General features: G+C 36.1%; 1 protein-coding gene across 1 annotated transcript in view; it reads right to left on the bottom strand.

Annotated features, from left to right (window-relative positions):
* Positions 1-10,376, bottom strand: part of DNAI7 (dynein axonemal intermediate chain 7) — a 54,435-nt gene extending 44,059 nt beyond the window's left edge. The window contains exons 1-4 of the mRNA XM_023554887.2: positions 9,762-10,376; positions 8,362-8,453; positions 1,517-1,618; positions 505-642 (exon numbers count right to left, since the gene is read on the bottom strand). Coding sequence (XP_023410655.1) covers positions 505-642; positions 1,517-1,618; positions 8,362-8,453; positions 9,762-9,924 — 495 coding nt within the window. The 5' untranslated portion in view covers positions 9,925-10,376. The remainder of the gene's footprint in view (positions 1-504; positions 643-1,516; positions 1,619-8,361; positions 8,454-9,761) is intronic.
* Between the last annotated feature and the right edge of the window lie 4,720 nt (positions 10,377-15,096).

Genomic DNA, 15,096 nt, shown 5'->3' with positions numbered 1-15,096 from the left:
GGTTTCCTTGAAGAAGTTGGGATATTCTTACTCATCTTTGACCCAGCGTCTAAAACAGCAGGAGCCTGGCACACAGTAAACATTTAAAAAACATCTTTCCTGAATTACTGAATAGTCAATAAATTCAGCTGAGGGTAAAATCACCCACTGTTTTTTTCCCCAAAATTATCTATATAAATGTATACTACTTGCTTTTTTTTTTTTGCTTGAATTACGAGTTGGAATCGACTCAACAACAGTGGGTTTGATTTGGTTTTGGATTTATAGTCAGTATTGTGCATTATATTACACAGACCTTATGTAAGGGGCAAGGGGATTTTAGGAGTTGTAAAATAAGCATGAAAATGAAAAGATTACCAAATACATCTTTATACAGCCAAGGGGCCAAAATTAGTAGTGCTATTAATTGGCAAATAATAAAATAATTTTTTCTATTTTCGGAGTCACTATCATGATTTATAATTTAAATAAGTTAAAATTATAGGATAATATTTATACACTTACATTTAGCACTAGTTTACTCTTCTCAATCACTTCCTCAAAAGTCTCATTTGTTTCCTCTTTCCACAAACTAATGAAAGTATTCATTTCTTGGGGGACTAAGGGGTCAGGACTCCCATCACATCGAATGTAGTGATTCCACTGTGGAATAAAAACGTTTCACAGTTCACACTGATGAAAATTCAGTCAAAGAATAAAGAGACTTCCTTTTTGAAGTATGAGGTCTTGTAAACCCTGTTTTCCCAATTTAGACAAAAACTTACTATAATTTTCAATAGTACTTGAGATATCACTAAAATAAATAAATTCCTCTTTACCAAAACAATTTCTAATCCTCAATAATTCAGATAAATAGAGTTTCTATATATTTTTGTATTTTATTTTTAGAACAGTATTTAAGAGTTGGTTTTGTTTTCTTTTACTTTCTAATCATAGTTCCTATACTTGCAAAAGCCAACACTTGACTAAATTTCTATTTCCTCAATTATTACCAATTGCTAAGCATACTGGCATTTTAGCATGAGTCTTTCCATTCATTTTGTAGTTTGTGCACAGTGTTACATATTTAAAATTATATTATTCTTATAATTTTCACTAAAATTTATACTATAATCTTCTTTCACCATATTATTACAGGTTTTCATTGTTCTCTAGATAAAAATCTATATTGTTTCCAAAGGTAAGTTGTTTTGAGTAACACTAGGATTGCCTAAAGCACAAAGCTTTTTTATTTTAATTTAGGATAATTTCCTCAGTATAGATTCCTAACAATTGAATCAGTCAAAGTGTATGACAATTTTAAGAATCTTGATAAGTACTGACAAATAGCTTTCTACAAAGCTTTATAAATTTACTTTGCCACGAGCAATATGAGAATATTTATGTCAGATGAGACATTCTTTATAGACACATTTAAAATTTCTTGGGAACAAAATAGATCTCAGACTACAACTCCCTCTTGTGGTACCTAACTATTTAGCTCAAGAAAAAAAATATATATATAAATCAATCTTACCCGAGAAAGCAATCTATTTTCTCGTTTTAATTTCTCTGCTTCAGGATAACACCCCTCTAATAAATTAAGTTCTTCGAGTTCTTCTTTTCTCCTTTCTAGATCCTGTTACATGGAGATACATAGATTAAACTGCTCTTTAATTTTAGCTTTATATTTCACAAGTAGCATCTAAAATTTACCTGGCTAAATATATATAATAGAATACTAAAATTAGTTTGACTGTAACTGATAGTTCTAAAAGGATTCATCTAAAACAGTGTTTTACCATGGAACAGTCTCCAGAATAGACCACATATTAGGCCACAAAGCAAGCCTTAACAGAATCCAAAACATAGAAATATTACAAAGGATCTTTTTTGACCATAAAGCCACAAAAGTAGAAATCAATAACAGTAATAAGTAAGGGGAAAAAATCAAGTACACAGAGACTGAACAACACCTTGTTCAAAAACTACTGGGTTATACAAGAAATCAAGGATGGAATAAAGAAATTCACAGAGTCAAATGAGAATGAAAACACATCCTACCAGAAACCTTGGGACATAGCAAAAGAAGTGCTCAGAGGTCAATTTATAGCAATAAATGCACACACCCAAAAAGAAGAAAGGGCCCAAATCAAAACATTAACACTATAACTTGAACAAATAGGAAGAGAGCAGCAAAAGAAGCCCACGGGCACCAGAAGAAAAGAAACAATAAAATTTAGAGCAGAAATAAATGAAATAGAGAATAGAAAAACAATCTAAAGAATTAAAAAGACCAAAAACTGGTTCTTTGAAAAAAAAAAATTGATAAACCATTGGCCAAACTGACAAAAGAAAAACAAGAGAGTAAGAAAATAACCTGAAAAAGAAATGAGATGGGCGGTATCACAATAGACTCAAATGAAATTAAAGGAATCATAACAGAATACTATGAAAAATAGTACTCCAACAAATTTGAAAACCTAGAGGAAATGGATGAATTTCTAGAAACACACTACCTACCTAAACTAACACAAACAGAGGTAAAAAAAACCCAGCCCAGTACTGGTTTTTTTTTTTTTTTTACCTCTCAACTAAATAGACCTATAAGAAGAGATTGAAGAGGCAATTTTAAAACTCCCAACAAAAAAAGCCCAGCCCTGACAGCTTCACTGCAGAATTCTACCAAACTTTCAGAGAAGAGTTAACACCACTACTACTAAAGGTATATCAGGTCATAGAAAAGGATGGAATACTCCAAAACTCATTTTATGAAGCCAGCATAATCCTGATAACAAAATCAGGTAAAGACATCACAAAAAAAGAACATTACAGACCTATATCCCTCATGAACTTAGATGCAAAAATCCTCCACAGAATTCTAGCCAATAGAATTCAACAACATATCAAAAAAAATAATTCACCATGACCAAGTGGGATTCATACCTGGTATGCAGGGATGGTTCAACATCAGAAAAACAATCAATGTAACCCATCACATAAATAAAAGATAAGAACCACATAATCTTATACATTGATACAGAAAAGGCATTTGAAAAAGTCCAACACCCATTCATGATAAAAACTCTAAGCAAAATAGGAATAGAAGGAAAATTCCTTATCATAATAAACAGCATTTATACAAAGCCAACAGCCAACATCATCCAAATGAAGAGAATCTGAAAGCATTCCCCTTGAGAACAGGAACCAGATAACAATGCCCTTTATCACCACTCTTATTCAACATTGTGCTGGAGGTCCTAGATAAGCAATTAGGCTAGAAAAAGAAATAAAGGGCATCCAAGTTGGTAAGGAAGAAGTAAAAAAAAAAAAAAAAAAAGTATCCCTATTTGCAGATGATATGATCTTATACACAGAAAACCCCAAGGAATCCAGAAGAAAACTACTGGAACTAATAAAAGAGTTCAGCAAAGTCTCAGGATACAAGATAAATACACAAAAATCAGTTGGATTCCTCCACACCAACAAAGAGAACCCCGAAGAGGAAATCCTCTACATCAATAAAGAGAAGTTTGAAGAGGAAATCATCAAATCAATACCATTTACACTAGCCCCCAAGAAGATAAAATACTTAAGAATAAATCTAACCAGAAATGTAAAAGACGTACACAAAGAAAACTACAAGACGCTACTGCCAGAAACCAAGAGACTTACACAAGTGGAAAAACATACCTTGCTCATGGATAGGAAGACTCAACATTGTGAAAATGTCAGTTCTACCCAAAGCAATCTACAGATACAATGCAATACCAATCCAAATTCCAAAGGCATCTTTTAATGAGATGGAGAAACCAATCACCAACTTCATATGGAAAGGGAAGAGGCCATGGATAAGTAAAGCATTACTGAAGAAGAACAACGTGGGAGGCCTGACACTGCCTGATTTTAGGACCTATTGTACCACCATGGTAATCAAAACAGGCTGGTACTCGTACAACAACAGATACATAGACCAATAGAATAGATTTGAGAATCCAGATGTAAATTCATCCACCTATGAGCCGCTGATATTTGACAAAGGCCCAAAGTCCATTAAATGGGGAAAAGACAGTCTCTTTAACAAATAGTGTTGACATAACTGGATATCCATCTGCAGAAAAATGAAACAAGACCCATACCTCACACCATGTACAAAAACTAACTCAAAATGGATTAAAACTTAAATATAAAATCTAAAATGATAAAGATCATGGAAAAAAAAATAGGGACAATGCTAGGAGCCCTAACACATGGCATAAACAGAATAAAAACATAAATAACAATGCACAAACACTAAAAGATATACTAGATAACTGGGAGCTCCTAAAAATTGAACACATAGGCTCACCAAAAGACTTCACCAGAGTGAGCCAATTAAATTAGGTGGACACTGGAGAGTGTGTTGGCAACTCTTGACTGGAGGGGGGATGGGAAGATAGAGAGAGAGGGAAGATGGCAAAATTGGCACGAAACGAGAGACTGAAAGGGCTGACTCAATAGGGGGAGAGTAAGTGGGAGAAGGGAGTATGATGTATGTAAACCTACATGTGACAGACTGATTAGAATGGTAAATGTTCACTTGAAGCTTAATAAAAATTAATTAAAAAAAAAAAAAGACTTCACCAAAGGAGTAAAAAGACAACCTACAGACTGGGAAAAAAATTTTGGCTATGACACACCCAATCAAGGTCTAATCTCTAAAATCTGCAAAATACTGTAAAACCTCAGTAACAAAAAGGCAAACAACTGAATTAAAACATGAACAGGCACTTCACCAAAGAAGACATTCAGGCAGCTAACAGACACATGAGGAAATGCTCACAATCATTAGCCATTTGAGAAACGCAAATCATAACTACAATGAGATATCGTCTCACCCCAACAAGGCTAGCATTAATCCAAGGAACACAAAATAATAAATGTTGGAGAGGTTGTGGAAAGACTGAAACATTTATACACTGTTGGTGGGAATATAAAATGGCACAATCACTTTGGAAGTCAATTTGGTACTTCCTTAAAAAGCTAGAAATAGAAGTACCATATGATCCAGCAATCCCACTCCTTGGAATATATCCTAGAGAAATAAGAGCCATCACATGTTCATTGCAGCACTGTTCACAATACCAAAAAGATGGAAACAACCTCGGTGCCCATCAACAGATGAATGGATAAACAAATTATGGTATATTCACACAATGGAATACTACACATCGATAAAGAACAATGATGAATCCACAAAACATCTCACGACATGGATAAATCTGGAAGACATTATGCTGAATGAAATTAATCAGGTGCAAAAGGACAAATATTGTATGAGACCACTTTACAAGAACTCAAGAAAAGGTTTAAACAGAGAAAAAAAGACATTTTTTGATGGCTGGGAGGGTGGGAGGGAGGGAGAAGGGAATTTACTAACTAGATAGTAAACAAGAATTATCTTAGGTGAAGGGAAGGACAACACACAATACAGGGGAAATCAGCACAACTGGACTAAACCAAAAGCTAAGAAGTTTTCTGAACACAACCAATCACTTTGAGGGACAGAGTAGCAAGGGCAGGGGTCTGGGGACCATGGTTTCAGGGGTCATCTAGGTCAATTGGCATAATAAAGTTTATTAGGAAACTGTTCTCCATCCCACTTTGGTGAGTGGCATCTGGGGTCTGAAAAGCTTGCAAGTGGCCATCTAAGATGCATCAATTGGTCTCAACCTACCTGGACCAAAGGAGAATGAAGAACACCAAAGACACAGGGAAATATTAGCCCAAGAAACAAAAAAAAGGGCCACATAACCAAAGACTCCATCAGCCTGAGACTAGAAGAATTAGATGGTGCCCAGCTACCATCAGTGACTCCCCCTGATAGAGAACACAACAGACAGTCCCTGACAGAGCAGGAGAAAAGTGTGGTGCAGAACTCAAATTCACTTTAAAAAAATCAGACTTAATGGTCTGACTGAGACTAGAGGAACCCCAGAAGACATGGCCCTCAGACTCTCTATTAACCCAGAACTAAGACAATTCCCAAAGCCAACTGTTCAGACAAAGATTAGACTGGACTATAAAACATAAAATAATACTCATGAGGAGTGTGCTTCTTAGTTCAAGTACATACACGAGACTAAATGGGCAGCTCCTGTCAAGGCAGGATGGGAGGGCACAAAGGGATAGGAGCTGGTTGAATGGATACTGGAAACCCAGGGTGGGAAGGGAAGTGTGCTGTCACATTGTGGGGATTCCAACTAGAGTCACATAACAATGTGTGTATAAGTTTTTGTATGAGAAATTAACTTCATCTATAAACTTTCACCTAAAGCACAATAAAAAAATTAATAAATAAAAAAGATAAAACAGTGCTTTACAAAGTGTAATCCACAGACTGCTGGTGGGTCCTTAAGACTCTTTTGGAATTTGCGAAATCAAAACTATTTTCACAATAATATTAATACACTGTTTGCCTTTTTCACAGTGTACACATTTGTACTGATGGTGCAAAAGAAGTAAAACTGTTGGCACCTTAGCACAAATCAAGGCAGTGGTCAACTGTACGAGCAGTTGTATTCTTCTGAGGGCAGGATTGGGGGCAGGGGGTGAGAAGTAGGAGTCTGGGGGGTTAGAGAGTTGGGTGAGGTGGGAAGTAAGAATGACCTTGATGAAGAAGTGAAAATTACTAGTTTTATTATATCTAGACCCTTAAGTGCATGTCCTTTTAATATTCTATCTGATAAAATGGCAAGTCTGCATAAAGCACCTGTGCTACATAAAAAACATAGCACAGGACAGTTTTGTCTCGAGGAAAAAAACACTTAGGCAGTTGTTTGGGTTGTGAGCTGAACTAGCTACTTTGTACATGTAACATCATTTATACTTGAAAGAATGACTGACTTGCAAAAGGTGGTTACTTTTATACTTCAGTATCTTAGCAGATACTCTCTTGAAAGCAGGTGAATTGAGCCTGTCACTTCAAGGACACAGTGCAAAGTATTTGCTGCCAATGATAAAATCCAAACTCTGAAGCAAAATGCAGAATTTTTTAAAAGCTTGTGTCTACCACTGTAAGCTTGACAAAGCCCTAATAACTAAAAATTTTTCTGATTTCATTGGAGATGATACTAATGTATGTAGTTTTTCCATAGTGAATAATGAAATGGTGTCAGCATTTGGAAGGATATAATGCAATGAGCCAAATTTTCCAAACAACCAATGCATGTTATCACAAAATCATATATGAATACAAGATCTACTCAGCATAGAAGATAGGTCAAAGGATTTTAATGGAAGAGAGTATGAAAAGTTCATTGATATGCTTTCAGGTTCCATGTTAAGAAACTACCATTTGTTGAGTTTCAGGATAGTATCAAAGAAGAATATACACAATTATCTGAAAGGTTATTAAAACATTCCTCCTCCTTCCAACTACATATCTGTGTGAGGCCAGATTTTCTTCATATACTTCAATCAAAACAACACATTGCAACAGATGGAATAATGAAGTGGATATATGGATCCAGCTGTCTTCTGTTAAGACAGACATTAAAGAGATTTCAAAAGTGTAAACAATGCCGCTAGTCTCCCTAATATATTTTTTTAAAGTATATTTATTTTAAAAATGTGCTATGTTAACGTATCTGTTTATTAATGTTTATTTTTTATCAACGTTTAATGGATATTAATGTAATATATGATCCAAAAATTCATTTAAAATTTCTAATATGGTAAATATCTGTAATGTAACATAAACTAAAGCTCCTTGTGGTTTTCAATAATTTTTTATAGTTTAAGGGGATTTGTTCCTGAGACCAAAATGTTTGAGAGCTACCTATCTAAAAGATTCTGGTGATAAAGAGAAGTGAAACTACTAAAGAAGAGGCAGAATTTGAATATGTACATACATACATACAGGAGCCCTGGTGGTGCAGTGGTTAAGAGCTCAGCTGCTAACCAAAAGGTCAACAGTTTGAATCCACTAGCCACTCCTCAGAAACCCTGTGGGGCGGTTCTCTTCTGTCTATGTATGTATATATGTATATACATACATATTTTTTTTTTTGTTTCTATTAAATTGACTATAAGAGAGCTTGTGAAAAATAGCTTAATGGTTAAAAGCATGGGCTCTGATGCAAGACTGCTCACGTTCAAGTCCTGGCTCTGCCACTTATTAGCTGCTTAATTTCTCTGTGCCTCAGTTTTCTCATTAATGAAATGGGGATATAATTCCAATTATTTGTTTTGGTTAAACAAGTGATTAATTGAGTTAAACTAGTTCATATAAGCCTAAGTATTAGTTGTAGCTATGGGCTGAGAATGACATTGAATGGCCAAACAAATCTGACAGCCAAACAGTTTAAGTATTCATTAATAAAGTTGTTAATATTTATTTACTTTTGCTTCGAGTTGTTGCCATTTTTCTTTCTCAATTCGTTCTGTTTCAAACCTTTCCATTTCTTCTTTTTCGTATTTCAAACGGGCTTCCTCTAAAGAACCAAAAGAATTTTTTCTCACTGATTAAGTCACTGTATTTTTAAGTACTTCAAGTTACTCCAAACATTTTCAAGATATGGTGGTGGTAGAATATTTTATAGAAGTAACAACCTTTACTACATGGTAGAAAAGAGAAAAGTGCTAGATTTTTTTCAGAAAAGTTAATATAACTCTCAAACTTTCTGATTAAAAAAAGGCCCACAATGGTATCTCTTGACTCCAAAAAGTTTGTAGTAATCCAATAATGATTTTAACCAGTAATAAGTGACAGATCTATCATGGGTAATTATGAGGAAGTAAAGTCTTCAGGAAACTTCAATAATATTGTGACATTTACATCATCAGAACCAATTGTCTTAATCTTTTCTTGCTCTACTAAAACCAAAATATGAAATATGTGTTGAAGAACATGAGTTTAACCCAACATAATAAAACATTCCCTAAGATACAGAACTTGATATTCCCTTCTTATTGTGAGTTACCTAAAAAGGATTTGTGAGTGACCTCACATGAAACCTCATGTAAAACCTGAGGACAGGTTTTTAAAAACCTTAATCTCAATCCACCGATGTTCTTAATACTAAAAGCGACAACACTTGAAATGTTGATATTTTTGCAATCACTTTTTGGTATTTTAATTAACATTTTTATTAATATTTAATTGGCATTTTGAAGTAAATGAAAGTTCTTTTTAATTTGGCAAATAAATATTGTTATACTATAAGAACTTAGGGTGCTCTGCACATTTCTTGCTCATGTATATTTCCCCTATTTAATGCATTTCCTTTAGAATTCTTACTGCACAATTAGCACAGTTGCCTCTAATTTTATGAGTAAACATAAACACTTCAAGATAGAGTTGCTGGATGTAGCAAATTAAAACATAGTTACATTTAAATTTCAGATAAACAGTGACCTTTTTTCTTTTTAGTTTAAGTATGTCCCAAATATTGCACAGGTCAAATTATTCCAAATTGCCATTGTTTACCTGAAATTTATATTTAACTGAGCATCCTGTATTTTATTTGGCAACCCTGCTTCAAGACATATCTGAAAGTGATTAGTGTGTACTTAGATCTGTCTAATAGCCTTTCAAGGGCAACCCTGCTTCAAGATATATCTGAAAGTGAATAGTGTGTACTTAGATCTGTCTAATAGCCTTTCAATAGTAGTTATCTACTATAAAACAGATTAAATTAGAAAATAAAGAATTTAAAAAAACATATTGACAGGATTACAGAAATCTCAACCTATTATTAGTGTTATCTATATATGAAAACAGTCTCTGTATTATTCTGTACCTTCCTCTTTAAGTCGTCTCTCTTCCTCTTCTTGCAGCATCCTTAGTTTTTCAGCTTTGGTGATTTTCTTTTTCTTACTGGCAGACTTAACAAAGACCATAACATTTAAAAATAAAACAAACAAAAAAACTATTAACACGCAGCCAAATACTTTAAACTGCATCTCCTCAAATAATAATTGTAAGCACTTTTGCTTTCATGAAACCAGTCTTTCACTCATTTCTTCAACAAATAAATCTGCCTATTATGTACAAAAGCCTGGCAATCTACTTCCAAAATTTATAGTTAGTGAGCCCTATGGATCACAAGAGAATATCGTCCGATATACTGCTGGACGATGAGCCAGCTAAGTTGGAAGGCCCTACACAATGGCCACAACAATGGATTCAAAGATGCCAATGACTGACGGTTTGTTACATTGTATATAGGGTCGCCATGAGTTGGAACCAACTCAATGGCAACTAACAACAACAAATTATATGCATTGAAGGACTACGTCTGGAAATAAATAAGAAAAATAAGCATATAAATTAGTCAAGGGTAAATGGGACAGTGACAAGTATATTTAGATAAATCTCTCATTCTGAGTTTCTGCATCTTTAAAATGGTGCTAAATAGTTGTATGGATTAAATGAAAATACATTTAAAAACTGTAAATCTCTATAAAAATGAAAGGTATCTTTATAACTAACAAATATGCAGGGGGTTACTTTGCAAATTTGGAGGAAGGAGAGATTATTTTCAACAGTAGGGATCAAATAAAATTTTTATCAAGCAGGTGATTTTAAGTTTGTGACTCAAAGGATTTTAACATTCAGATATGAGGGGCAGATATCCCAAGAAGAAGGACATGCATGCAGAAGATATAAAGTTGGGAAAGTACTAGATAGACCAACAAGTTCAATGGGCCCAGAGGAAAAGTCCAAAAAGTGACAAAGGAAATGAGGATGGAAAAGAAGGTTGGAGCCTATGCTACAGAGCTTGGACATTATTCTGGGGGGAAACAAACCACCTCTAAAAGTTTTTGAGAAGAATTATGGCTATTAAGAATATGATTTTGAAAACCTAACCTCGTATTAGGAAAAAAATTTATTATAAAGAGAATATTTTGATGACTATTAACCATAGTCTAACGAGCATTAATGAAGGCTTAAACTAAGCCTTTTGACAGCTGAAATGCAGAGAGGAGAATGGACCCAATAAATATTTTATAAGCTAATTTATTTGATAATGATTAAAGTTGGAGGCCAGGAGTGGAAGAAGTCAGCAGAAGAGTCTGAAAAAGGAAAAATGGTAGTCCAGAACAAACAAATTCGAAAGAGGAATTGTTGAAAAGACTTTACGTATAAGTACTATAAAGCACTGGTGGAACACCCAGGCCATGTGTACAGGCACCGCAATTGTAGAACTGAGCTTTGGCAAAGAGGTCAGTGCTACAGATACAGGTTTGAGAGCCACTTTGGTGACAACCACCTCCCCTCCATTTTCACTAAGGGAAAGGGCATAGAAAGAGAAGAAACAGAACCATCTAAATATAAGAAGAATCAACAGGAGTGGTTAATCCTTTATACTGACTCCTGGACTATGGTCTACCATCTTTTTAGGTCACCTACTCCAGGGATGCTTATGCATAGAATCTTTTAGCTCCACTGGAATCTCTAATCCACTGGCTCTACCAGTTTCGCTGTTCATCAACTCTCCTCATACCTAGGTTAGATTTCACAGTCCGTCATCATAATCACTATTTTATACATCCCCACCTCCTTTATTCTTCTTTCCTTATAAAAAGCTCAGCTGGCAAAATCCTACCTCCAGTTAAGTTTAACTCTGCATCTACTCTGTGCCGGCCGCTGAAACTTGCTAGTGAAAAACACTTAGATTTTCAAATTTATGAGTCCACTGACCTCAAATTTATGAGCCCTTTGACCACTGCTATCATTGATTCCAACTCATATTGACCCTATAAAAAAAAATAGGACACAGTAAAACTGCTCTATAGGGTTTCGGAGGCTGTAAATCAGTATGGAAGGAGCCCTGGTGCCATATTAGTTAAGCATTCGGCTGCTAACTGAAAGGTCAGCAGCTTGAACCCACCAGCCGTGCCATGGGAGAAAATGTGTCGCTCTACTTCCGTAAAGATTAAACTAAAACCAAACCCATTGCCATGGAGAAGATTCCAACTCATAGTGACCCTACAGGTTAGGTAGAACTGCCCCCCAGGGTTTTCAAGGTTGTAAATCTCTATGGAAGCAGACTGCCACATCTTCTCCCGCCAAGCAGCTGGTGGGTTCAAACCACTGACCTTTTGGTTAGCAGCCAAGTGCTTTAACCACTGTACCATCAAGGCTCCTTCCATAAAGATTACAGCCTTGGAAACCCTGTGGGGCACTTCTACTCTGTCCTATAGGGCTGCTATGAGTCAAAACTGAATGGAGTTTTAGTTAATCTTTACGGACACATTTTTTTTTTTTTAATTTAGGTGCAAATTTACAGAACAAATGAGTTTCTCATAAAACAGTTAATACACAAATTATTTGTAACGTTGGATGCCAACCCCCGATGCATCAACACTCTCCCTTTGTCCACCCATTTCCCTGTTTCCATTCGTCCAGTTTTCTTGTCCCTTCCTGCCTTTTCATCTTTGCTTTTGGGCTGGTGTGCCCATTAGTCTCATATACATAACTGAACTATGCAGCACGTCCCTCATGTGTGTTATTGTTGGCCCTACCAAAAACAAAACAAACCCGCTGGGTCGATTCCGACTCATAGCGACCCTATACGACAGAGTAGAACTGCCCCATAGAGTTTCCAAGGAGTGCCTGGAGGATTTGAACTGCCAACCTCTTGGTTAGCAGCTGTAGCACTTAACCACTATGCCACCAGGGTTTCCATTGGCCTTATAGACCTGTCTAATCTCTGGCTGAAGGATGAACCTCAGGAGTGACTTCAGTACTGAGTTAAAAGGGTGTCTGGGGGCCATACTCTTGGGGTTTCTCCAGTCTCTGTCAGAACAGCAAGCCTGGTCTTTTTTGTGTGTGTATGTGTGTGTGTGTGAATTTGAGGTTTGTTCTACATTTTTCTCCAGCTCTGTCCGGGACCCTCTATCGTAATCCCTGCCAGGGAAAGGTTAACTATTGTGTACTGTGTACTGTCTTACGCTTCACCAAAGTTACCGCTTATCTACAATCTAGTTAGTGTTTTTCCCTCTCCACCCTTCCCCTCCCTTGTAATCATCAAAGATTGTTTCTATGTGGAAACATTTTCATGTGTTTTTATAATAATCGTCTCATACAGTATTTGTCCTTTTGTGATTGACTTATTTCACTCAGCATAATACCCCCAAGATTCATCCATGTTGCGAGATATTTCTCAGATTCATCATTGTTCTTTATTGTTGCGTGCATTCTATTGTGTGTTTTTGGGAAGCATATTGCCACATCTTTCTCCTGTGGAGTGGCTAGTGGGTTCCAATCGACCACCTTTCAGTTAGGTAGCAGCCCAGCACTTAACCACTGCACCACCAGGGCTCCTAATTTATGAGCACTAATTTTAAATACCACTACTCATCTATCAGTTTGTCGTATAGTGGTGGCTTGTGTGTTGCTGTGATGCTGGAAGCTATGCCACCAGTATTCAAATACGAGCAGGGTCACCCATGGTGGGCAGGTTTCTGGAGCTTCCAGACTAAGAATAGGAAGAAGGACCTGGTGGTCTACATCTGAAACAATTGGCCAGATAAAACCTTATGGATAGCAGCAGAATGCTGTTTAATATAGTGCTGGAAGATGAGCCCCTCAGGATGGAAGGCACTCAGAATATGACTAGGGGAAGAGCATGACTCAAAATGAGAGGAAACAGGTGCAAACATCCATTGATAATTAGGCCATGGGTTGTACAACGTATGAATCTAGAAAAATTGGAAATAGTAAAAAATGAAATGGAACAGGTAAAGACTGATATCCTGGACATTAGTAAGCTGAAATGGACTGGTACTGGCCATTTTGAATTGGACAATCATATGGTGTACTATGCTGGGAATGACAAATTGAAATGAAATGGCGTCACATTCTGGAATACGAGTTAATGTGATTATTATTCAAATTGATGCACCAACCACTAAAGCCAAAGATGAAGAAATTGAAGATTTTTAGTAACTTCTGCAGTCTGAAATTGATTAAACATGCAATCAAGATGCACTGATAAATACTGGTGATTGGAATGCAAAAGTTGGAAACAGGGAAGAAGAATGACTGGTAGGTAGAGATAGAAACGACACCAGGCATCTCATGACAGATTTTTGCTAGACAAACGACTTATTCATTGCAAATACCTTTTTTCAACAACATTAATGGCAACTATACACGTGGACCCTGCCGGATGGAATAGACAGGAATCAAATTCACTACATTTGTGGAAAGAGAAGATGAAGAAGCTCAATATCACCAGTCAGGACAAAGCCAGGGGGCGAATAAGGAACAGAACATCAATTGCTCATATGCACATTCAAGTTGAAGCTGAAGAAAATTAAAAGAAGTTCACAAGAGCTGAAGTATGACTTTGGGCATATCCCACCTGAATTTAAAGACCATCTCAAAAACAGGTTTGATATACTAAACCACTAATGACCGAAGATCAGACGAGTTATGGAATGACATCAAGGTCATCATACATGATGCAAGCAAAAGGTCATTAAAAAGATAGGAAAGAAGGAAAAGACCAAAATCAATGTCAGAAGAGACTCTGAGACTTGCTATTGAATGTAAGGTAGCTAAGGTGAACAGAAGAAATGATTATGTAGAAGAGCTGAACAAAAGATTTCAAAGGGCAGTTCGAGAAGACAAAGTATTACAATGAAAAGTGCAAAGGTCTGAAGTTAGAAAGCCAAAAGAGAAGAACACACTCAGCATTTCTCAAGTTGAAAGAACTGAAGAAAAAATTTAAGCCTTGAGCTGCAATACTGAAGGATCTACAGGGAAAATATTCAATGATTCAAGAAGCATCAAAAGAAGATGGAAGGAACACACAGGGTCACTGTACCAAAAAGAACTGTTCGATGTTCAACCTTTTCAGGAGGTAGCATATGATCAAGAACCAATAGTACTAAGGGAAGAAATCCAAGCTGCACTGAAGGCATTGGCAAAAAACAAGGCTCCAGGAATTGATGGAATACCAACTGAGATGTTTCAATGAATAGATAAAATGTGAAAACACTCACTCATCTGTGCAAGAAATTCAGAAGACAGCTACCTGGTCAACTGACTGGAAGTGATTCATGTATGTGTCTATTCCAAAGACAAGTGATCAAACAGAATGTAGAAATTATCAAACAGTACCA

Source organism: Loxodonta africana, chromosome 4, assembly GCF_030014295.1.
Source record: "Loxodonta africana isolate mLoxAfr1 chromosome 4, mLoxAfr1.hap2, whole genome shotgun sequence".
NCBI lineage: Eukaryota > Metazoa > Chordata > Mammalia > Proboscidea > Elephantidae > Loxodonta > Loxodonta africana.
Note: the sequence above shows the minus strand (reverse complement) of the source record. Positions and strands in the feature narration are given on the sequence as shown.